Source organism: Carcharhinus amblyrhynchos, chromosome 9 (genome assembly GCF_965287045.1).
Source record: "Carcharhinus amblyrhynchos chromosome 9, sCarAmb.v2.hapA, whole genome shotgun sequence".
Lineage (NCBI taxonomy): Eukaryota > Metazoa > Chordata > Chondrichthyes > Carcharhiniformes > Carcharhinidae > Carcharhinus > Carcharhinus amblyrhynchos.
This window is the reverse complement of record NC_137332.1, coordinates 71872156-71898428: the sequence shown is the minus strand read 5'-3', so window position 1 is coordinate 71898428 and position 26273 is coordinate 71872156. Positions and strand designations below refer to the sequence as shown.

Sequence of the window (26273 nt, the reverse complement as noted above, 5' to 3'; positions counted from 1 at the left end):
TGTCATAACTAGGTTTACATGAACACTGCATTGAAAATCCCCTCGTTACCATATTCTGGCACCTGTTCAGCTGCATTAAGGGAAAATTTGCCATGGCCAATCCACCTCACCAGCATGTCTTTCAGGCTGTAGAAGAAACCAGAGCATCCAGAGGAAACCCACTCAGACACAGGAAGAACATGCACATTCCACACAGACAGTGACCCAAACCAGGAATCGAACCCAGGACCCTGGTGCTGTGAGGCAGTAGTGCTAACCACTGTGCCACTATGGATAGTCTGAACACTAGCCATTTAACACATCATTATAGTTGAGCAGGAGTGATAGTTTAACACATCATTACAGCCGGACATATACAGACATTGGCATTTAATATTGCGTTGTTCATAGAATGGATACATTTCCTCTATCAGTAACTATCAATGACTTAGTTCGGTCTATACATACAGGAATTGGTTTTCCTGCATTTATGTAATCCCATTCCCATTTATGGCTAATCTCCTTATTGTTCTAGGTTTGTCCTGATCTTAAAAGTGCCTGAAGCTCTCTACTAGCTTCCTGCAGTATCTGATTCCTGCATGTTTAACATTAAATAACTGTCTGTCCTGCATGTTTTTAGTTTCAAGTAGCTGTCTGCACTAAAAGTCAGTGCCTGCTTAATGTCTCTCTCCCAGGTAACTTTTTTATGTGCCAGATAGCCATCTTTGTGATTTTTCCCACTACAATCCCCTCTTTTGGTCCGGATTATTATTATTTTTAATAATCCCTAGACCAACAGCTGCATCTTCACATGTAGAAGTCAATTTTCTTCTTTCCTTCTTCATTTCTTCTGATGTCTTCGGGGATCTTCATCATGGGTTCTTCCTCGATGGATACACTAGCTCCTGGCACAGTTCTCGTTACCATATATTAAAAAAAGATGGAAAACTAGCAAGAAATATAAATATAAAGACAACAAGAGTTTCTATAGCTATTTTAAAATGAAAAGAGTTAAAGTGAATGCTGATTCTGTAGAAAGTGAGCCTGGGAAATTAATTATGGAAAATAAGGAGATGGTAGATGAACTGAGCAGGTATTTTGCATCAGTCTTCATGAGCAAATACAAGTAACATCCCAGAAAAAGCTGTAAATCAGCTTGAAATGAAAGGAAGTGGGGGAAGAACGCAAGAAAATTACAATCACCAGGCAGGTGGTACTGACTAAATATTTGAAGTCAAGGAATGACAAGTCCCTAGGCCCTGATGAACTTCATCCTAGAGTTTTAAACTACATCCTTAGCCACTTCTTTTGTGATAAAAATAGCAAATGCTAGAAAAGGTCTGCCAGCATCTGTGAAGAGAGAATGGAGCCAATGTTTTGAATCCGGAGCTGACAAAAGATCTTCCAGACTCCAAACATTCACTCTATTCTCTCTCTACAGGTGCTATCAAACCGGCTGAGATTTTCCAGCATTTTCTGTTTTTGTTTCAGATTCCAACATCTGCAGTAGTTTGAACATAAGAACATAAGAAATAGGAGCAGGAGTAGGCCATCTAGCCCTTTGAGCCTGCCCCGCCATTCAATAAGATCATGGCTGATCTGTCGTGGCTCAGTTCCACTTTCCCGCCCTCTCCCCATAACCCTTAATCCCCTCTCTTATCAAAAACCCATCAACCTGCGTCTTAAAAATATTTAGCGAGGCAGCCTCCACCACTTCAACGGGCAGAGAATTCCAGAGATTCACCACCCTTTCAGTGAAGAAGTTCCTCCTCAACTCCGTTCTAAACCGCCCCCCCTTTATCTTGAGGCTGTGCCCCCTAGTCCTACTGTCTTTTTTGAGCAGGAAGAGTCTCTCCACCTCTATCCTATCCATCCCATTCATCATCTTATACATCTCAATGAGATCTCCCCTCATTCTTCTAAACTCTAACGAGTACAAGCCTAATTTATTCAGCCTCTCCTCATAGCTCAACCCCCTCAACTCCGGTATCAGCCTAGTAAACCTCCTCTGCACTCCCTCCAAGGCCAAAATATCTTTGCGCAGGTGCGGCGCCCAAAACTGCACACAGTACTCCAGCTGCGGCCTCACCAATGCCCTATACAGCTGCAGCAAGATCTCCCTACTTTGATATTCAATCCCCCTCGCGATGAAGGCCAGCATCCCATTTGCCTTCCTGACCACCTGTTGCACCTGCAAGCTGGGTTTTTGCGACTCATGCACAAGGACCCCGAGGTCCCTCTGCACCGTCGCCTGCTGCAGTTTTTCGCCACGTAAGTAATAGTCCTTCCTACCATTATTCCTACCAAAGTGGACCACCTCACACTTGCCAACATTAAATTCCATTTGCCATTTCCTGGCCCATTCGCCCAGCCTATCTAGATCCTTCTGCAGACTCTCCACACCCTCCGCACAATTTGCCGTTCCCCCAATCTTGGTGTCATCAGCAAATTTTGACACCATACACTCGGTTCCCTCCTCCAGATCATCTATATAAATGGGAAAAAGCTGAGGCCCCAGCACCGACCCCTGGGGCACTCCACTAGTCACCATCCGCCAATCCGAATAGCACCCGTTGACCCCCACTCTCTGCCTCCTATTTGACAACCAATCCTCTATCCACGCTAACACCCTACCCCCAACTCCATGTCCCTCGACCTTCTGCAATAACCTCTTGTGAGGTACTTTGTCAAACGCCTTCTGAAAATCCAGAAAGACCACATCCACCGGCTCTCCTCTATCCACTGCCCTAGACACATCCTCATAGAACTCCAGTAAATTTGTCAGACACGACTTCCCTTTAATGAAACCGTGCTGCGTCTGCTCTATCAAGCAATTCCCTTCAAGATGCCTCGCAATTTCCTCCTTAATGACAGATTCTAACATTTTACCTACCACAGACGTTAAACTAACCGGCCTATAATTCCCCGCCTTTTGCCTGGCACCCTTCTTAAACAACGGCGTAACATTAGCCGTTTTCCATTTTCCGTTTTCCATTCCGTTTTCCATTGCCTCCATTCCTTTTGTGATTCGCATTTAATTTTCCCAAATTCTTTAGATTCTGAGGAAGGTTCCATTTGATTGGAAAATAGTTAATGTAACTCCTTTATTCAAAAAGGAAGGGAGACTGAAAGCAGGGAAAAAATGAGTCAGTTTGTTTAACCATTTAGGCAAAGTTGTTAGAAACTAATATTAATATTACTGTTATTGAAGACACTTGGAAAAATTCAGGCAGACTCCATATGGTTTTTGAAAGGGAAGTCATATTGAACCAACTTGAAGTTCATTGAGCAAATGACTTGCAGTGGATAAAGAGGAACTGGTGGATGTATTATACTTGGATTTTTAGAGGGCATTTGTTAAGGTGCCGCGTTGCAAAGTTATTGTGAGTAACAAAAGCTCATGGTGTAGGGGTAATCTAGGACTCATGTATAGATGATTGACTAGTTAATTTGAAACAGAGGGTGGTATGAATGGGTCTTTTTGTGTTTGGTAAAATGTAACAAGTGGTGTGACACATGGTTCAGTGCTGGTGCTTCAGTTGTTTCTTTCAATATGTATAAATGACTTGGATGAAGGAACCAAAGGTATAGTTTCTAAATTTGCTGATGAAACAGGGACAGGTGGGAAGTAAGATGTGAAGTGGATGTAAGAAGAATACAAAAGGGATGCAGATAGGTGAATTGAGTGGGCAACCATTTGGCAAATAGAGTATGTTAGGGTGCTGAGCCAGAACCGCAATTTATATGAGGAAGCCAGACTAGACCACTAGACCCCAGACTAGGGCAGCATGGACAAGTTGGGCCGAAGAGTCTGGTTCCATGCTGTAAACCTCTATGATTCTATAACCTTGCAGCAGACTTTTAGGCATCCAACAATTAGACAACAGACAATTACAATTAAAATGAGTATGACCAATCCATGTAATAAATAAGATTCCCAGGAACCCTCCCCCCCCCTGCTCACCCCCCATCCCCCACTAGCCATTCCAGCCAGTTACTTCCTTTCTTGGGTCCCTGTCTGAAGCTATCAAGTTGTTCTCTGATGTTATTGATGACTTGTGTAATGTTATAAGACTCGACTGTGACATGGGTTATGCATTTATTGCCTATAATTGTACACACACCCCTTGTTGTGTTAACTGGTAGTCCACTGCATATCATGTCTGTTGTGCATTGAATCTCAGTTCAGCCATTTCTTGGTTAACAGCCTCTAGTGCTTTTGAAGTGCTGTTCCCAGGTCTGTTCGTTCACAAACAATATATTTCATATTCTTTGCACTAATCATTCCTGCTGCCCCTCCCAGAGATAGGGCTCCAAGGAACCTGTATCCTAGTGAGGATCCCGTTGTGCCCGAGTCTTCCCAATCAGCATAGAGTCCCTTGCTGATAGCCTGAGTTACTATTCTTCTCCGTATATGCCCCTTTTGAGGGCATGGAACCGTCAGTGGTCCTATTGTTGCCACTGCAAAACTGTTTGGGAGGTTTGGTGTTTCTGTCGTGTAAGTACCATTGAAGAGGAACACATATCCCTTCTTAGCCCAGTAACATCTAGTGTCTTGATTATGAATTTGTTCATATTGCCAGTTGCTTGGTTTACCTGACTCCCCGTTTGATCCCACCACCTGTTAAGTATCAAATGGGCATGCCCATTTGGCTGAGCTTACGTGAGTTCCGTTGCACTGTCCACAAATGAGCTGTTTTCCCGTGGTTATATTCGGACATTTCTGTTTATCACAAGTGCAAATAAACTGCCCATTATTAACCCAAAAGTGTTGACGGACACACTGCGTCTGCATGCAGGAATCATTCTTGGGGACAAAGACATAGGCACATCCTCATCCCTGCCCCGTAAAACAATGCGGATAGCTTGCAGTATCTGAACAAGCTTTTCCTCCCTTCTGTTGTAACGCCCTGCACATAGGGTCTGTGGGATTTGCAAGTTCCACACATCTCCTGTCTTTTATCTTTGCCAATTTGTCCCTTACAGGGTGCATCTGATGGATCTACAGTATATAAGTCATGAGAGGTCCATCCAGGTATTGCTACAAATAGGGCCTCTACCAATTATGCCCCTCTGGGAGGGGTAACATACAGTTCAATTCCTGTGTAAATGTACATGAGCTTTGTAAAATAGATTATCCTCCAATCCAATCAAATTTACAGTCGTGACAATGCTAAGTAGTACAGTTACATATGAGATTACGTACATATTCACAATGATCAGATATCAAACCTAAAGCTATAATTTATATAATCTCCAAAAGTTATATTATCTACTGACTTGCATGTGCCAGTTGTTCTTGTTTGCAGTCTTTGCGTGTGTTGAGGAAAGCAGTTCTGTTAGTTCACTCGTTCATTCATTCATGCATTTCTTTGTGTAATTTCAGCTGTGTCCAATGTTTCTATATACCTTTCCTTCTTATGTCTATACAGGCACAGGTGTCTCCACTAATTATAATTTCATATGGCCCATTCCATTTTAGTGCAAACCCTGGTTTGTCAGGCAATGTTTTTACTAGGACGTGACTTCCTGCTGTTAGAATGTCAGGGAGCATTTCAAGCTCTCTCTCTGCGTCTCTTTGTTCTTGATTGTCCTTTACCAATTTGCACATCCCTTTGAGTTGGGTGCTTAGTTCCAAAACATATCTCCTGATTTTATCTTTAAATGGACCTACATCAGTGCCACCCGTTATGATGCCTTCTGGTAATTGCATCGCCCGTCCTGTCATTAGTTCATAAGGGGTTAATCCGGTTGTCTGGTTTGTGGTAGCTCTTAATCTTATTAGTATAGTGGGCAATACCTCTGTCCACATTTTTCCCAATGTTTGTATGGCTATAGCTAGTGCATTCTTAAGCGTTCTATTTATACGTTCCACCATTCCAGAACTCTGTGGGTGGTAAGGGATGTGAAATTTTTGTTTTATCCTCATTAATTGGCATACTGTTTTTACCATCTTTCCAGTGAAGTGCATCCCTTCATCCGAATCGATTTGTAGGGGGTCTCCCCATCTAGGGATTACCTCTTCTGCCAATATCCTAGCCACTGTGGAAACAGTACAATTTGTGGTAGGGAACATTTCTACCGACCTGGTGAACTTGCCTATAATAACCAGACAATAAGTTTTGCCATGGGATTGTGGTAGTGGTCCTGTAAAATCTATTTGCAGATGTTCCCAGGGTCCCTTTGGCCTTGGCTGGTGTCCCATTTTAATTTTTATGGGTCTACCAGGGTTGTGTTGCACGCACATCACGCATCGGTGACAGTGTTGGGCTATATCTCTTCCCATTCCTTTCCACCACCATTCCTTTCCTATACTAGTTATCATGGCCTCTCTACCCACATGTGAGAGTAGTCCATGGTGTAGTTTTAATTGTGTGTTTTGTAATCACTCTGGTGCTATTTCCTTATCTTCCCATATCCAAATGTTATCAGTCCCTTTGATTGCTCCCTGTGCTTCCCATCTCTCTTCTTCCTCTTTTGAGGTGTCCTCATGTAAGTCCCGAATATCTATTTTGTCCGGTCTGTTCTATCGTTGCTTTTGGCAGCTTGCCAATTGTCTCCTGTCCTAAGGCTAACTGTGCCGCTCTGTCTGCGGCTTGGTTCCCTTTGAAATTTAACTAGTCCAGGTTATCTCTTCCTGGTGCGCTTTAATTTTGATTACTGCAGCTTCTCTAGGTTTCTCGCTATCTCTCAATAATGCTTCAATTCTTTGCTGGTGCTTAATAGGGGTTCCTCCTGTGGTTATGAACCTTCTTCTTCCCCTTGCTGTCATATAGTCATGTATGACTCTGAATGCATAGCAACTATCTGTATAGGTGTTCACCGTTTTACCTTCAGATAACTCTCGTGCCTGTGTGAGTGCCACTAGTTCTGCCACTTGCATGGATAGACCTCTGTCAATCCTTCCTGACCTTACTGTGTCTAATTTGTCATTTACTACTGCCCCCCCTGTCTGGGGTGAGCCTTCCACATAGTTGCGTGACCCATCTACAAAAAGAGTCTCCTCAGCTGTTATTTAGGGTATACCCTTTATCCTACCCTCTCCTTTGTCCCTATCTATACCCTCAGAATTGTGTGGCTCTCCTATGTCTAAAATCCCTTCTGCTGGGTTTTTCCCTGTATCCCTTATTATTATCACGGACTTTCTTGGAGGTAGGAGGACAGCTTCCCACTTTAGTCCTTCTCATGTTTGAGACTGACCTTAGTTTTCCTGTGTTCAATATTTCCACAAAAATGTGTTTGGTGTGAAGGATTATGTTCCCTGTCATGATTACTGGCTCGCTAACCTTTACTGCCCAGGCGGCGCAATCCAAGGAGGCTATGCACCTTGGTAGTCTGGTGACTACTGGCCCTTCTGCGGTGGAGTAATAGCCTATGGGTCTCTTTCTGTCGCCGTGGTCCTGTGTTACCACTGCAGAATAGAACCCTCCCTTATTACTACAATGGATGTGGAAGTCCTTATTAGAATCTGGTAATCCTAGTCCAGGGGCTGATATCAGTTCTGTTTTTAGTTTGTCGTAAGCCTCTTCCTACTTGGATTCCCATTTTAAGGGATCTAAAGCTGGTTTTCCCCCTTTAACTAGTCTTTGTATGGGTTCTGCTAATTTTGCAAACCCTGGGATGAAACTCCGGCTCTAGTTGAATAATCCTTGCACCTTTCTGACCCCTCTCATGGCGACGGGTCATGGCATTTGTTTTATCACCTTCTTTCAGTCCGTTGGCATTTCTTTAAGTTCTTGGGATATAAAGCGTCCTCAGTATAGGACCTGTGTTTTCCTGATTTGTGCCTTTTTTGGGGCTCACTTTTAACTCTGTGGTTTTTAATTCATTCAGTACTAAATATAAGGCTGCTTGATGCCCTGACTTGGACTGCAAGGCCATTAGGATGTTGTCTACATATTGTAGGACCGTACTACCCTCTGGCAGTTCTACACTGTTCAGGATGTCACTTATTACACAATGGAATATAACAGGGCTGTTGTGGAATCCCTGTGGTAAAGGCAAATTTGTCTTGAGATTCGGGATCCAACGGTAAGGACCAGAATCCGTTGGCTATGTCCAATATTTTGTGCTCCTGTGACAGTCCATTCAGGATTGTCGAAGGACTTGCTACAACAGGGTGCAACTTGGGTGTGACTTTGAGTCTGGTGTAATCTATCGTGAGCCTATAGCTTCCGTCAGGCTTGCTCACTGGCCATGTTGGGGAGTTAGTGGTGCTTGTGGTTTCTCTCGGAATCTTCCCTTCCACGAACCCTTTAACTACCTCCACTACAGCTTTCTCTGGTTTTATTGGGTATTGTCGATGTGTCTTTTGTTCCAGTCCCAGCCCCTTTATTGGGCACTTTTTAGTAAAACCGGTATTTAACTTTGTTTTAGCCCATACCCCGAGGACGGAAGCACAGATGGCTCCAAACCCTCCTGTCTCTAATTCCCGATTTCTGGTAGTGGCTGGTCACCTTAATGGTTGAGGTGACTTGTGAGTTTCCCTATTCTAGTTTTACGACCATCTTGACTTGGCCAGATTAATTCTCCCTTTCCACAGTCTATCAAAATCTTATTCTTTCATCATATCATTTCCCATTACTATATCCATGTTATTTTTGCACACATAAAGCCTCATTGGTGTATACAGATTATTTATCTTTACTAACGTGGTCTCGCTTAGGTAGGTGGATGTGTTTCCTCCTATCACGGTTAGGTAAATCATTTTATTTGTAGTCGGTAAGGGTAGGTCGGTGACAGATATGGATGCTCCCCTGTCCACTAACATCTCACAGTGCCTGTCCCCTATTAGTTCAAACACGAGGAGAATGTGCAAACTCCACACAGACACCGTCCCAAGCCAGGAATCGAACCCAGGTCCCTGGAGTTGTGAAGCAGCAGTGCTAACCACTGTGCTACTATGCTGCCCACAGTATGTTTAGTTCTTTGTGTCATAAGTAAGTTTACATTAACACTGCAGTAAAGATCCCCTCGTCACCATACTCCGGCACCTGTTCAACTGTACTAATGGAGAGTATGACATATCCAATCCACCTAACCAGCATGTCTTTCAGGCCGTGGGAGGAAACCAGAGCATCCAGAAGAAACCTGCACAGACACAATGAGAACGTGCACGTTCCACACAGTGACCCAAGCCAGGAGTCGAACCCAGGACCCTGGTACTGTGAGGCAGCAATGCTAACTAACTGCTATGGATAGTCCGCTAAAAGTCAGCGCTTGCTTAATGTCTCTCTCTCCAAGTAACTTTATGTGCCAGATAGCCATCTTTGTGATTTTTCCCCTACACATGGCAACCCACTTTAAATCTGAACTACCTAGCAGTGATAAAAAGATGGAGCTGGGAAGGAGAGATTGAGAATATACCAAAGGCAACAACAAATCAAGAAGTTAAAGATTTCAGCACGGGATGGGGCAAGATATTAGAAAAATGGGAAATGCCGAAGCTGGCCACTCAATGTTCACACCACAACTTGTACATGATTAATGCAGAAGGTTAGCCATTTTGCTTTTCAACCGACCACTGGATCATGATCAGCTGTTGCAAAAACATGAGAACACTGCAGTTATCAGTCATTGCCCTTGGTTTCTAGAATAGGACTGTCCATAATGTCAGATGGCATGGTTCACATTAAGGTAAACTCTCAACTGAAGTAGATACATAACATATCTGGTCTTATCAGGTCCTGCCTTCCATTTCAAAAGAAAGAAGCATGAAGGTTTTGAAATTTTAGAAACATTTTATTTAAAACAAATTATGTGAGGTATACAGAAAATATTTAAGTGTGCACTGAGAAAAATATACAAATAACGCAGATGATTTCCTCTAATACCTGTTGCTGGCACAGATGTTGAACCTTTTTAGTGACAAGTGGTCTTGTGTAATTGTGCCTGATTAGTGAATCCTATTTCAGGGCAGCAAGTGATTGATGGGAGGCAACAAGAAAAATACATGGACCTCCAAAAATTAAGTGGTGAGTTCCCTAAAGCCCCCCCTCACCACAACTCATAGGTACGTCAATTCATGTTGGGGGAAGGACACTGGAGTATCATGTGTGGAAGGCACTTGAAATGTTAAAGTGCTTCAGCACTTGCCTTTTCTGGTGGTTAATTTATACATGTGCAAATCTGAATTTGATAGAAACCCAAAGACTGTTAAGACATTCTTGGCATTTGTTGCTACTTTCAAGGGGTTTTTTTGGGGTAAATCTAATGAGTGAACATATATAGTCAGTGCTGTCCTATACCTGAGAAGTGATTACATAAAAATGAAGCGGTCAATGAATTAGTGTCTAATTTATGCTCTGACTACTAAGGTCTGTAGATTCACACAGAAAGGATATTGCTTATTCTTTTAGTATTGTAGGCTAGCCCACAAAATAATGGCAGTTCTAAGTAATTGAATACAAGATAAATGAGGGACAAAAAGAAACAAGTATTCATATCTCAGGTGATCTGGTCCCTTCTGCAGCTTTTAAAGATTTTTTCCCAAAAAGGTTTACATTTACAATTACATATACACAAAATAATAATTCAATATAAATCTAGTATAAAGCTGAACATCAATTCAAAACAAGTGCAATATCATTGGTAGTACAAACAAAGAACAAAGAACAGTACAGCACAGGAAACAGGCCCTTCTCTGACAACCCTTTTGTTCCTACCTGTTTCTGAGCTCCACCCGCAGTGACTCATTACATGACCCCTCTAAATTGTCCACCCTCTGCACCGCTGTAATATGCTCCCTAACTAATATTGCTACTCCCCCACCTCTTTTAGCCCCTCCTCTGTCTCGCCTAAAACACTTATACCCCGGAATATTCAACTGCCAGTCCTGTCCTTTTAACCAAGTCTCCGTCACTGCAACCACATCCAAATTCCGCATAAGCATTAAGGCCCTAAGTTCGTCAGTCTTACCCATCACACTCCTCTCATTGAAGCAGATGCACTCCAGACCTCCAGGCCCACTTAGGTCATCCTCCTCCAGAATGCTCTTCTTAGCTAGCCTTGACCTGGTCGCCAGCTCGTCCCCAGCCTCAGTGCTTACTGATCTACTGTATTGATCCCCAACCCCCTGCCACATTAGTTTAAACCCTGCTGAAACACTCTTGCAAAACTCCCAGCCAGGATATTTGTGCCCTTCTAGTTAAGGTGTAACCCATCCTTTCTGTACAGGTGCCATCCTCTCTTGAAGACTTCCCAATGATCTACGAATTTGAAACCCTCCCTCTTGCACCAGTCCTTTAGCCACGCATTCAATTGTACAATCTCCCTGTTCCTAGCCTCACTAGCACTGGGCACCAGGAGCAGTCCAGAGATTGCTACTCTAGAGGTCCTACATTTTAGCCTAGCACCCAACTCCCTGAATTGCTCTCGTATGACCCCCCTGCTCTTTCTACCTATGTCATTTTCACCAATGTGTACAATGACATCTGTTTGATTACCTTCCCTTTTTAATATACTTCCTACCCACTTAGAGACATCCAATAGTTTAGGTTAGAGGGTCATTAGATTCGTTCCACTGGTCGGCACAACATCGAGGGCCGAGGGCATTTAACATTTACTGCGCTGTAATGTTCTATGTTCTATGTTCTAATACCCTGGCACCAGGGAGGCAGACTACCATCCTGGAGTCTCATTAATAATAAACTATTCCATAATTTCTTGCAGTTGTCTTCGTTGAAGGCAAGTTGATGCTGTATATTCCAGAAGGTGGTTAAGCTGCTGGAAAAATAAAGAGGGAAGGCAGGAAAGGTGTGCTGAAGAGCTCAAGGGCCAATCCAACTACTTTCATTGAAGTAGTCATCATTCGGCCAATTAACTAGATGGCAGTTGGTTCACTGGTTACAAAGTGATTGTGGAGGAACCCCAGGCCAGCTCATTTGCAAATAGTCACACAATTCATATATAACAAAAACATTTTCCTCTTCCACCAATGCCAACAAGCATATGATCTTCATCAAGTCTGTAGCTCTCCAACAGACTCTGGTGACAGGATCCAATCTGACAGTCTTCTTTCAAAAGGGCTGATGTACAAAATGTTTCAAAAGCAGACAAGCATTGCGTTCAAGTGTTTGGACAATGCTATCCATAGTGTCCAATAATTTAAGTAAAATACTGTCAGGTAATTTATTCACATATATTACAGGGTTTTTCAATACTAAGTGGTGTTTTGTTTAAGCTTCGACAGGTATAGCTGTGTGAAAAGTGGCACTCCTTACAGAGTAACCTTGCTTAGTCTATGCGCTGGTTTGGGTAGTGTCAAGCATGACCGGATTTGTAGCTTAACCTGTTATCTGCAGGAGTACCGGTTTCTCAGAATAAAGTAAAATTTCCCAGCAGGGTCCAGAGCAGAAAACACATTGGCAGTGTCTGGAATCACAAGCTCTGAAAAGCAAAGGAAATGTATAAGGTTATTTACACATGCATTTTGATAGTGCTGATTGGCTGAGTAGAAAACTAGAAGAAACCCCATTCAATTTTCTTGTTTCATTGCTAAATTGCCAGAGGGCCAAGAAAAGGCAGGTAAAAAGGCTTTCAGTTTCAAAATAATGATTCTTGCATCTTTTCTCCCCCCACAGAATACAAAGCTTGAATTAGAATGAATAAACCAGAATAATGTCGACTATTTGCAACCAACTCCAGCTGTGCATCCTTCAACACAATATTGCTTTCAGAGAATTGGTTGATATTCGTTGCTTTCATTAGGTCCAGGCAATTGTTACTTATTGAGGAATGTAAAGTCAAATTCCTCCAAGTTGGATAGAAAGCAAAATACTGCAGATGCCGTAAGTCTGAAATAGAAACACAAAATGTTGGAAAAAACTCAGCAAGTTCGGCAGAATCTGTGGAGAAAGAAAAAGAGTCAACATCAAGTCTGTATCACTTTAACTCATTTTTCTCTCTCTACAGATGCTGCCAGACCTGCTGAGTTTTTCAAGCACTATTTTTGTTTCTCCAAGTTGGATCCAGCTGAGTGAAACTGGATCTATTCAATAATAGGAATATGGTTTTTCCAAGCTTTTTGGTGAAACATAAAGAAAACACCAATCTGCTGCCAAAAGGTGGCTACTTATCATAAATTGAGATACAATTCCCATCTCTCACCTTCATCTTTTGAGATGATCTGTACGAGTTGATAATCATCCATCAGTTCTGGTTCAAGGTTGTGCTTGGATATGGCTCTCTGGATAATCACAGGTGTCCTATCTTCATTTGTCACCTAAATAGAAAAAATATTTACTTTTCTTTAGGAATAATGAAAAAAGTGCAAGCCCTTAAAAAATGGCTGTTTTCACTCAGTAGATATATAGTGGCATTGTACTGAATACTGTACAAATTACAGAGAAATAATATCCATCTCTACAACTGTAATGTCTTAGGACTGGTATTGCAAAAACTTGCCTTCAATGCACCAAAATCCATTTGTGAGGAAACATGCTTAAATATCTAAGAGAAACAGAGCCCAGTGTTTCACCACAAAGATTCCTGGGCAAACTTACCTATATTTGTAGTTTAAAGCAAATAAATTTGTCCAAAACAAAATCAATTTAAATGCTCCATTCTTTTCCCCTATACCATTTGCTTACTTTTGACATTTATTGCTCATAGAGCTAAAAGCTCAATACTCAATCTGACATATAATATTAGTTCATGTTTATCTAAAAGTGATTCATAAAAATGATTGCGACATTAAGCAACATTTAGTCCCTGAATGGAGTTCAGAAACTTAATATTCACCTCAAATTTTGAACCACTGGACTTGCGTAGGTAAACAGGATATTGAAGTGACCAAAATGTACTGCAGTGTTATTTTTTTAAAAACAACCTCCTTTCGGTTTTTGTTCAGTCCTATGTTACATCTGGAGCTCATTTCTCCCAGCTCAAGTTTGAGCAGTCCAGCAAATGGCTGATCCCATGAGATGAAGTACACTGGCAGATCTGGGTATTTGAACATAAGAACATAAGAACATAAGAAATAGGAGCAGGAGTAGGCCATCTAGCCCTTCGAGCCTGCCCCGCCATTCAATAAGATCATGGCTGATCTGTCGTGGCTCAGTTCCACTTTCCCGCCCTCTCCCCATAACCCTTAATCCCCTCTTTTATCAAGAACCCATCAACCCGCTTCTTAAAAATATTTAGCGAGGCAGCCTCCACCACTTCAACGGGCAGAGAATTCCAGAGATTCACCACCCTTTGAGTGAAGAAGTTCCTCCTCAACTCCGTTCTAAACCGCCTCCCCTTTATCTTGAGGCTGTGCCCCCTAGTCCTACTGTCTTTTTTGAGCGGGAAGAGTCTCTCCACCTCTATCCTATCCATCCCATTCATCATCTTATACGTCTCAATGAGATCTCCCCTCATTCTTCTAAACTCTAACGAGTACAAGCCTAGTTTATTCAGCCTCTCCTCATAGCTCAACCCCCTCAACTCCGGTATCAGCCTAGTAAACCTCCTCTGCACTCCCTCCAGGGCCAAAATATCCTTGCGCAGGTGCGGCTGTTTGAGAGAATTGGGGAGTTTTCCCAATTGAGAGACTGTGCACGCTTTTCTTCTTTTAAGCTGCAGGCCATGGTTTACAAATTCAATTTTTCCAGCCCCTCAGAAACAAAGCTCTTCGTAAACATATAAAAGAGCAACAATGTTACAGTACAAGATCCCATCAATTTGCAATTGTCGATACCAAGGTTGACTTATCCGAGAATTACAACCTTTTGTATCTCTTAATCTGCAGATTCAGTGGAATCATTAAAGATCCTCCCATTCCAGGATGAATTGCAAGACATTCAAGATATTGTAAATTGACAAACTTGCACTTCTGATTAATGATAATATCCTCTAGCATAAGAAAGGGATGATCTACCATTCATAAGAATGAATTTCATGCTGTCATTTAGTAGCAGAACTCTTGGGGATGGTCAGTTGCCCAAGGGCAAGTCCAGTGACTGGTGCAGACTTTGATCTCACGCACCACTCTGATTAACCTGTCAGGATGCATATCAGTGAAGATGTGCTTGGTCTCCCGAGATTGCTCCATATCTACCTTAGCTCCATCCTCATGACAGACTATCAATTTGAACACTGAAAAGAATTTACTTGTGTCAATTTCAAACATGGCAATGTTATGTTATGAATTCACAAGCTGGATCTCTGTCAGTTGGCATCACACTTACAGCATAGTCAGAGTGTAATCTGGTGAAGACAGATAGAACAGAGAAACATATGTTTCATACATTCCAAGATTCCTGTTATTCTTGGTGGGATTGGTACCTTATGATAGAAAAGTTTCTGCATACATCTTTGGAATCAGAAAGCCTCTCCCCCATTATGAAAGACTATCACAATATATTCTGAATGCTTCTGTAGAAAATGATTAAACTTGTGTGGATCTTTCTGATGCAGTTGGAGGATGAGAAAGTAGGATCCTGAACCTGTGTCCTCTGTTTGAACAGAGGGGAGCATGATAGGATGAGAGCAAAATTGGCGAATGTAGATTGGGGGTGCAGATCGGCTGGTAGGACGGCTGAAGAACAGTGGAGGATTTTTAAGGAGATCTTTTTCGGTACTCAGCAGAAATATATTCCAATGGTAAAGAAGGACTGTAGGAGAAGGGATAACCAGCCGTGGTTATCGAAGGAAATAAAGGAGAGTATTAAATTAAAAGCTGACGTGTTCAGAGTGGCTAAAAATAGTGGGCGATTAGACGATTGGGAAAGATTTAAAAATCAACAAAGAATGACTAAGTAGGTGATAAAGAAAGGAAAGATAGAGTATGAAGCTAAACTGGCACTAAATATAAAAAATGACAGTAAAAGTTTTTACAAATATATAAAGAGGAGGCTGGCTAGAGTGAATGTTGGACCCTTGGAGGACGAGAGGGGGGATTTAGCGGTGGGCAATGAGGAAATGGCTGAGGCTTTAAATAAGTTTTTTGCCTCGGTCTTCACGGAGGAGGACACGAATAGTTTGCCGGATATTAAAGATAGAAGGATGAGGAGTTGAGGGCCTGAATGCAATTACTATCACTAGAGAGGTAGTGCTTGATAGACTAATGGGACTGAAGGTGGACAAGTCCCCAGGACCGGATGGAATGCATCCCAGGGTTCTGAAAGAAATGGCAGAGGTGATAATGGATGCCTTAGTAATTATTTATCAAAATTCGCGGGACTCCGGCAAAGTGCCGGAAGATTGGAAAATGGCTCATGATACTCAGTTGTTTAAAAAAGGTAGCAGACAAAAGGCAGGGAATTATAGGCTGTTAGTTTAACATCTATGGTTGGAAAAATGCTAGAATCTGTCATCAAAGAAGAAATAGTGAGGCATCTAGAAAATAATGGTTGGATCAAGCAGACGCAGCACGGATTCGTTAAGGGGAAGTCGTGTTTGACGAATTTGTTGGATTTCTATGCGGACGTGACTAGTGTGGTAGACAGAGGGGAACTGGTGGATGTGGTGTTTTTAGATTTCCAAAAGATGTTTGATAATGTGCCCCACAAAAGGTTGCTACAGAAGGTTAAGGTGCACGGAGTTGGGGGTAAGGTGTTAGTGTGGATAGAAGATTGGCTGTCTAATAGAAAGCAGAGAGTTGGTATCAATGGGTGCTATTCTGGTTGGCAGTTGGTGACTAGTGGAGTGCCATAGGGATCGGTGCTGGGGCCTCAACTATTTACCATTTATATAGATGATCAGGAGGAGGGGGCTGAGTGTAGGGTGACAAAATTTGCTGATGACACAAAGATGAGTGGAAAAGCAAATTGCGTGGAGGGTGTGGAAAGTCTGCAGAGGGATCTGGATAGGCTGAGCGAGTGGGCGAGGACCTGGCAGATGGAGTATAATGTTAGCAAGTGTGAGGTTATCCACTTTGGCAGAAATAATAGTAGAAGGGATTATTACTTAAAATGTGAAAAGCTGCAGCATGCTACGGTGCAGAGGGACCTGGGGGTCCTTGTGCACGAGTCGCAAAAACCCAGTCTGCAGGTGCAGCAGGTGATCAAGAAGGCGAATGGAATGTTGGCCTTTATACGGAGGGGGCTAGAATATAAAAGTAGGGAGGTCTTGCTGCAGCTGTACAGGGTACTGGTGAGGCCGCAGCTGGAGTACTGTGTGCAGTTTTGGTCGCCGCACTTGTGCAAGGATATATTGGCCTTGGAGGGAGTGCAGAGGAGGTTCACTAGGCTGATACCAGAGATGAGGGGGCTGGCCTATGTAGAGAGACGCAATAGACTGGGTCTGTACTCGTTGGAGTTTAGAAGGCTGAGGGGGGATTTTATAGAGATGAATAAGATAATGAAGGGGATGGATAGGGTAGAGGTAGAGAGATTCTTCCCGCTTAGAAAGGATAACAGGACTAGAGGACCTCAAGATAAGGGGGGGAGCAGTTTAGATCAGAGTTGAGGAGGAACTTCTTCACTCAAAGGGCGGTGAATCTCTGGAATTCTCCGCCCGTTGAAGTGGTGGAGGCTACCTTGCTAAATATATTTAAGTCACGGGTAGATAGGTTTCTGATAATTAAGGGTTATGGGGACAAAGCAGGAAAGTGGAACTGATCCACTTCAGATCAGCCGTGATCTTATTGAATGGCGGGGCAGGCTTGAAGGGCGAGATGGCCTACTCCTGCTCCTATTTCTTATGTTCTTATGTTCTTTCTCAAAGGAAGTAGATTTTAACTAACCCAGTCTCTGTACATTTATGGCAATACTGATTACAAGTCCAATCTAGTAAACCTTAAATGGGGCAATTCCTTTCAGCATTCATGAGGCATGCTGCATTGCAAATTTTCAGTTTGAAACAATAATTTAATTTGTTGACTTTATTCAATCTCAAGTGAAAAATAATTTCTACAATAGCTCAACCAAACTGGGTCAGGAAGACTGCCCTGAACAGCAGCAGAATTGAAATAGTTTCAACTTCTAATGGTTGTCTCGTCTTGGGTGCAATATCAGACACGAGGTATGTCCACAACTAATATGTATAATTAATTGTTTGTACACACCCGAAATGTCTCAGTCCAAATGAAGATGATAGGCTAAATTCCTCCAATCAGATCTGGAGATTGCATATCTGTTTGATATAGTTAATTGCCATCTTCATCGTTTAGGAAAAAATGTGTCAAATGACAGCTGCATGTATCTGTTTGACTAACTTCACTAAATTATTTGAGTGACTAGAGGATTAGTACGAAGATAGGTGAGGTACTTAAGATTTTCAAAAAGATGTTTGCTAAAGTACTGCACAGTACAAGCAACATTGAAGCCACTGGGATGAAAGAAGCAGTGGCAACATGGATACAAAATTGGTTAAGAGATAAAAGCAGTGTGATTAAACAATTATCATTGGTAATTAAATTGTACCCTTTCACCACCTCCATTTTTGCTTTGCTCTCTTCTATTCTCTATCCTTTTAAATTCCATGCAAGCCCCAAAGGAATGCCTGGCAAAAATTAGTCAATTAGCCAACAGGAGGACTGGAGCTACCCATAGTTAGTCATGCGGTAATCAAGTGACTTAGATTTCAATTTGTATCTCTTAACTGCATTGTTGCACAAGGGGTGAGGAAATAGTACAAATTAATCACAGCTCACCCCTTAAATAAACATATTAAAGTGCTACATCTTGTTGTGTTCTGTATTGTTAATGAATAAGGACATTTAAAAAAAGGCTCCAAACTCACACAAAATGCGACAACATTCTATGAAAAAGCTGAAATGGTCAGAGTGCACAGGAATCAAAAGCTTCAGTGACATGGAAAGTAGACAGTGAAGTAGCACTGGTCACAGTCACACAAGTCATCTTGAGTATGACTGTGCGGTAACAAATGGTTCCGAGGCCAGTTTTTGCCCTCAAAGATAAATGTCCTTTTGCATTTATGTCTTTACTGGAAGAAATTAACAACCTTTATACAGCATGAACATGAATAAAGAAAACAATCCACATACTTACCAAACGCTTTTGTATAGATTTCCATCGTCATTCTCTAGGCTGACCCAGATGATACAGCTGTCTTCATTCGGCTTGTCGAGCATGGGACCTGCATTGTAGGAAGTGACTGAGGCAAAATGGTTGTGAACCATGGTAGGGTTGGGAACTGGCAGTGATACTGAGGGCCATGCTACTGGCGGCCACGATACTGGCGGCCATGATCCTGGCAGCCGCGATCCTGGTAGCCACAATCCTGGCAGCCACAATCCTGCCGGCAACGATTCCGGCGATGGCGATATTGACGATGCTGGCGATGGTGGCGGCGGCGATACTGGCGGCGGCGATACTCGGAATGTAATTCCCGAGGAGGAGGAGGTGTCCGCAGAAGAGAGGGATTCAGATGACTGCTGAATTATTTTAGAAAAAAATTGCCAATGATTATATTTCAGACAGGTCCTTCTTCCCCGTTACATCTATTTGGACACAAACTTTCTGCCATTCCCTCAGAAGAGGGGGCATTGCGGACACAACAGTTTGGCCTTGAGGAATGCACAATTTCGAGGTAGTTATACTGAAATCCTTGTGATTCTTCCCAGCTAAAAATCTATGCTGATGAATGATACCATCTAATGTCTACTAGTTGCCAAGCCAACATTGGCAGTTATCATTTAGCACATATGTATAAGTGCCCGGTGGGCCATTACATTCAGATATTTAAGCTATGCTTAAATCGTCAAATAGTCCCTTTGGGATTTTGGTTTACACACTGTTGAGCACTCCCATACTCACAGGAATGTTATCCTGCCTGCCTCACCTGGTTACTCACTTGCAGCACCCACTGACACTGATTGAAATGAAATACATCCAGTGGTGATGCTTTGTGCAGGTGGGGCAAAGCACCAGAAAAGGAGACAAGAAGGCACAGAAAGATAGAAGGGAATTAAAAGCCAAATCACTCTAATGCAGATCTTGAGATGCAGGGTACTGGCAATGCAGTAACATTATTGGAGAGATGGAATACAAGGACTGAAAAAGGAGAATCTATAAAGAGGGAGGGTATTTTAAAACTTCTGAATTACTGAAATTTCCAAGGAACAAGTCATCAACATATTCTACTAAAAGTGACGATCCAGGTCATTGATAATCTCCCAAGAAATATCACTCACCATTGGAGAATATGCTGAAGAATAACTAAAGGTCAAGTGCAGTAAAGAAACAAAGCAGGCAGTCAGGAGGGACTCTGATGGACAAGCAGAGCTGCATTGCTTTGTTGCTATTGGTGGAGTAGTTTGTTAGATTTTGATCCAAAGTGCTGTTTTTGTGGACTACACACTTGAAGTTGTTATGGTCACAACAGCCCGTGTGTTAACTTTACCATAAAAATCAGCCTGCGCTATCAAAGATGTTTCAAACTTAAATTCATGATATTGGTTATTACTGTGACGTGGATCTGCCTCTGTACATATTTAATAAAATCAATGCAAAAGAAGCTCCTATTTCATATGAACAAAATCAGTTTGCATTCCATGCAGTTAATTATAAATCTTCTGGCATCTGATGGCTTTATAAACAACATGGGTTGAATTTTGTTGAGACTGAAGTCTCACCTGCAGATCTGAAACTTTGACCAGTGCTGTAATCTGGGGTTGCATATTGCAGGCAGAAGCCAATTATGAGGCTGTCACCTTAAATACATTCAAATTAAGGATGATAGCTTGTTCCCAAGAGGTGTGTTAGCTCAATCAGATATTATGTGCCCATGAAGAAAGGCATGCTGCGTTTGGGCAGGCAGAACCAGTGATCAGGTTAGGTGTTGGTGAGCACCCTTGTATCCCATTGATAATCAAAGTACAAAGTACAAAGAACTCCCACAATATGTTTTGTGAGAAATGCCTCTGTCACCTTTTTCTGGGGTCCTTCTTGAGCGTAAGCGTACGAAGTGCAGGGCTCTTCACTTTCCAAACTGCTGGAATCTGATGAAACGCTGACCGACTTGATGCTCTCTGCTGAATTCCCACTCTCGGGGGGTTTAGGCTGGTCGGAGCACTCAGTTGAAGTGCCATTCTCATTAACATCTCTTCCTAGAAATAGGCTGCACAAAGGAAAAGGATCGGTCAGTAAAAATACTAAAAGACTATTAAAAGTCATTGCATTCTACAGAAAGAGTTTACAGCTGATTAAAATGGCACTTGGTTACCCAACAATGGCCCAATACATGGACATATTTTGAAGTAGAGGTACATACTCTTTCCCACCCCATGGTTGATTATGCAACTTATTGAAATAAGAACAGATGAATGGCATGTTGCAGTGGTCACTGCTGCCTCAGCACTGTTGACACTGACAGTGGTGGCAGGGCATACATCAGAGAATTCTGGCCTGAGTTGTCCTTTGAAACCTAGAAAAATTCTTCCAAACAGGGTTGACTTGTATGGTAAAGCTAAAGGTGAACAGTGCGGCCTCAGTGGTCGCCTTCTTTGTCATTAACCACATGGGGTCTACTACATTATAAACCCGCATAAAATCTTCACAACACAGCCCATATTGCCTGTCTGATTTCTTGTGCAGCACTATATGTATCGGAGGGAGCAAAAATGCATTTATTAGGTGAAAAATTGAGGCCACTAATATAAGCATAGCACAATAGGACTGAAAGTACAAGCGTTATGGAAAAACCATGACTTTTGAAGCCAGAAAATAGGGTTGTCTTATATGCAATGTACAGCAAAGGGCTTGTTTTGTCATATTTAAACAACAGATTTTGGATGGAGAGCAAAACAGAATCCAGTCACTGAAGCTGACAAATCTCAGTGTAGAATACCCAGGAATTGCCTGTCACCCTATGTTCTCCATTGGTTCTGCAAGATTGCAGTGTTATCTATATGCAAATTAGTGAACTTCATACTATTAGTCTGTGCAAAAACTCCTGAAAAGTTTATTTGTTGAATGAGTTTTTTTTAATGATAATCTCAATAATTACTGCTAAATATCCTCAGACCCCAAAAAGCTGGTTATTTTTTGCAGAATGTCTGGTTTCGTGTGGGGGGTGGTGGTGGTGGGGAGAGAGGAGTTTGCAGTGTGGATCTGATGCATAATTAATTCCTCACTGAGATGGAGGTAGGAGAATTGCTCCCTGAAGTCCCTGGGCAGTAATTGCTTCCTGCGGAGATCTTCCCTCTTTTGCTGGAAAAATCCATGAGGTTTTTTGTTTTGTGTGTTCAGATGACACTGCAGCCTAGACTTTTCAGTGTATTATTCCAACCCTGCTATTACTCTCTTGTGTGAAAATCTGGTATTAAATATTTAGTGCACAAAATTTCCCAATGTGTACTTAATAAAATTCATCTTTCAGAAAAAAATAAGGGCAAATCACTTACTTGATAGAAACTGCACAAAAAACTTTTACAAGGATGTACACAGGAACTTGCATTTACATCCCATCTTTATGGTGGTTAAATGTTTCAAAGCACTTCATTGTAGTCGGGCAGATGGCAGATAAGATTTCTGGAGGCTCATGGTGGGCACACACAGAACAATTTAGGATGAAGGATCTAACATGCCGAGGAGTCTTTTGCCAATTGTTATGTGGAGGGGAGGATGGAATTCAAAGATGATCAGAAACAAATCAGCAGAATCTCTGTACAGGTCCCCCAGGGCCAGAGAAAATTACAGAGCTAGGTACGGGCAAAGGAACAGAAGGATTCCGGGAAGTAGGATAGGAAACCAGTGGAGGTTGGTGAGAGTATGATTCAAAAGGAATCAGAAAACAAGCAACAGATTTTGAATGAGATAAAGTTCAGGGATCACATAGTACAAGGGGTTAAGGCATCTGAAAAAGTGACAAAAGCATGAATGAGGACTTCAGTGGTAGAGGAGGTACATTTTACATGTAATGTTGGTGACGGTTGTAGTGATGCACAACATGTGTAAATATAAAACTTCGAACAGACTCAAGCCAAATGGTCTCCTTCTGTACCATAAGTGGCTAACTCAAAATGAGCCTTAATGCCTGGTGTCCTCATATTTGCAATTATAAAAGCCAGGGCTATATTTCCTTGTATTTATACAATCAAATGATTTGATCAAAGTTTAAAGGGGAACTGTGAGGTAGACAAAGTAGTATTTTTGTTGTTTGAAGAAGTTCAGACTGCCTAAAAATTAGAGTCAGATCTGTCAGGAGTGAAATTAGGAAACACTTTCATATGGAAAGGAAGACAAAATTTGGAAATCTCATTCAAACAGAAACATAGAAGATAGGAGCAGGAAGAGGCCATTTGGCCCTTCATGCCTGCTCTGCCATTCATCACAATCATGGCTGATCAACCTAATCCTTTTTTCTCCCCATAAGCTTTGACCCCACTCATCTCAAAATGAGGGTTGATGCTGGATCATGCCAAAGGTGAGGGGGGTGGGGGAGGGAAGAGTTTGATCACAAATCAGCAATGACCTTACTAAACAGCAGAACTCAGGCTCAAGTAGTTAATTGCTTAATTGTAGCGGATCCTATAGTTTAATGTCTAGGAGGTGAAACTGGGTTCTGTGATATTGTGGATCTGAGTTCAACCTGAATTAGCAGTGGATCAGCATGATGGGAGTCACAGTTGAAGTGCAGGATGTAGACAGTCAGATGTAGTCAAGCTTTAAGAGGCTCTCTCTCATCTGTGAACTCATGTCAAATAAGCAATTAGACTGTATAGTCAGTGTCACACTGTAGAAAACATGGCAGTGTACAGGATCCCAAGGACATCAATTAATATTGTTTATGTTGGAGGAATGATATATGTTGATAAAAAGTCCTCAGCTGCTCCTTGAAGAGTACCATTGGATCCTTCACATTTGAGAGAGTAGATGGGGACCTCCTGTGTAAAAGTCTCATCTGAAACTGCACTTCTGACAGAGCAGCACCTTGTCGAGCATTGCACTGAGAAAAATCAGCGAGATTATACGCTTAAATCTTTTGAATGAAACTTGAATTTAGTTCTCTGACTGGGCTGAGTCAAGGCTAACAAATAAGCCACATGAACGCAATTAATTTTAATAGGAATCAATGCCATCTGCCATTAGACAATCAGAGAAATAAAATTGTCACTATAAGTAGCATGTTCTTACTAGAGCCAGATGAAGCAGAACAAAAATGAGACCCATTCCTAAAAGGTTCCAAATGCAATATTGTGAAAAGCTCAACGACAACAGTTATGGCAGTGTTCTGGCATGATAGGACCAAATAGGCAAAACACAAAACATCTAACTGACAGTTAATGCTGTTGCACAAAACTGTTGGCAAATGTAGTGGGCCTTGTTCAGTATGTCATTAGTTAAAGAAAGCAACAGCCAAAATTGTTCAGAACTTCTGAACAGGCACTCACAGCATTAGTCAATAATTTGCTTCAAGGATCTGCAACAGTGGGAATAACTGAATATGCCCATTGGCTGCTCCAATTTTTCATTCCCTGCAGCTTGGTCCATGGAAATAAGTATAAATACCAAAATAGCTGCTGTGTGACACAGATGGCTGGATGCAAACAAAAATGATTTAGCACTACAGGTGCCTGGAGTTGACAATAGGCATTAAGTATTATAGGGGAAGCAAGAAAAGACAGTTTAGAACCTGTGACATCAAATAAAGAGTGTTCATTCTGGTTCTTGGAGCGTGACAACAACTAAGCTACAATAACCAACATAATACAGGCATCAAAGGCTCAATAGCCGAATTTGCAGATGACACAAAAATAGGTGTGACAGTAAATTGCAATGAGGAAGAAAGAACCTTAAATGGTTACAGATGGGTTAGGAGAGTGGGCTAAAATGTGGCACATGGAGTTGAATGTGTACAAGTGCGAGGTCGTGCATTTTGGTCAGAAAAACGGGAAGGTGACCTATTACCTAAATGGGGAGAGACTTCAGGGTGCTCTGATGCAGAGAGATCTGGGATATCCCATTCATGAATCACAGAAAATTAGCATGCAGGTACAGCAGACAATAAAGAAAGCAAATGGAATGTTGCCATTTATAGCTAAAGGAATAGAATAAAGATAAGGAAGTGTTGTTGCAACTATACAAGGCATTGGTGAAACTACACCTGGAGTACTCTGCACTGTTTTGGTCTCCTTATTGGAGGAAAAACGTAGTGGCATTGGAGGCAGTTCAGAGGTTGTTCACTAGATCGATTCTAGAGACGAGGGGCTTACTGAATGAAGAGAGATTAAACAGTTTAGGCCTATACTCTCTGGAATTTAGAAGAATGAGGAGAGGTTGAGAGGAATGAGGGGAGGTCAAGAGGAAGGGCTGGATGGCCTACTCCTGCTCCTATTTCTTATGTTCTTATGTATACAAGATGATAAAAGGTTTGGATAAAGTAGATATGGAAGAGATGCTTCCTCTTGTGGGGCATTCTAGGATGAGAGGTTACAGTCTTAGGATAAGAGGTAGCAAATTTAAAACAGTTGAAGAGAAACTACTTCTCACAAAGGGTTGTGAATCTGTGGAATTTGCTACCCCAAAGTGCAGTGAATGCTGGGACAGTGAGTAAATTTGAGGAGTTAGACAGATTTTTAATTGGCAATGGGTTGAAGGGTGATTGAACGGCGGAGTAGACTCAATGGGCCGAAGAGTCTAATTCTGCTCCTATATCTTATGAACTTATAACATGCAACTAAAGCCAACCCAATTATATTGAAAGATGATATACCAGGCAATCAATATATGTTTCTCTGCCTTGACTTCAATATTCTCTATGACCAAAACAATCACAATTTGCAATACAGACAATTTGCAAGGTACAACACAGTAGGAAGGAATGATTCTCCCTCAACCTCCACATTGTTTAGTCCTTGCCCATGTGGAGATAAATAAAAGATGGTGCTTTACTGCGACAGGGACAATCTGAGAACAAAATATCTTTGTAATCTTGATGCACACACACTTGCATGTTAATTTGTATATTTGATCTTCAAACATGAATCACCAGTGATAGAGTTGCAGATTGATTTGTTTTGCTGTTTGCGGATCCGCATAACAGTAAACTTTAAAGAACATGGAATGTAGATTGGATTTGCACTCAAATAATCAACTAAATTCAGTTTTTATTATGTAGGTACACAACTATGCTCAAAGCCGTTTCGTTTTAATCCATTTTTGAGATTCCTCCTCTCAGTGCAAATTTGAAAAGGTCCAGCCATTCATACACTGGCTATCATTTGATACATAGGAATTGCTAGGCAAGGCTATCTGGTCCAATCAAATGATACAATGATAATGAAGTCATTGATTAGTCATTAGCAATCAGCCTCTGTCAATTAATCGACAACAGATATAGGCTCGATGCGAAAACAACCCCCAACGGTTATCACATTATCTCAAACTAAATTTTATCAACCACCG

General features: G+C 41.8%; 1 protein-coding gene across 1 annotated transcript in view; it reads right to left on the bottom strand.

The window, feature by feature from the left end:
• LOC145348583 (ral guanine nucleotide dissociation stimulator-like 1) overlaps positions 1 to 26273 on the bottom strand; it is a 141986-nt gene that overhangs the window by 15609 nt on the left and 100104 nt on the right. Inside the window, exons 28-31 of the mRNA XM_080196771.1 lie at positions 20796 to 20985; positions 18920 to 19300; positions 13087 to 13201; positions 12288 to 12366 (exon numbers count right to left, since the gene is read on the bottom strand). Of these exons, the coding sequence (XP_080052897.1) occupies positions 12288 to 12366; positions 13087 to 13201; positions 18920 to 19300; positions 20796 to 20985 (765 nt within the window). The remainder of the gene's footprint in view (positions 1 to 12287; positions 12367 to 13086; positions 13202 to 18919; positions 19301 to 20795; positions 20986 to 26273) is intronic.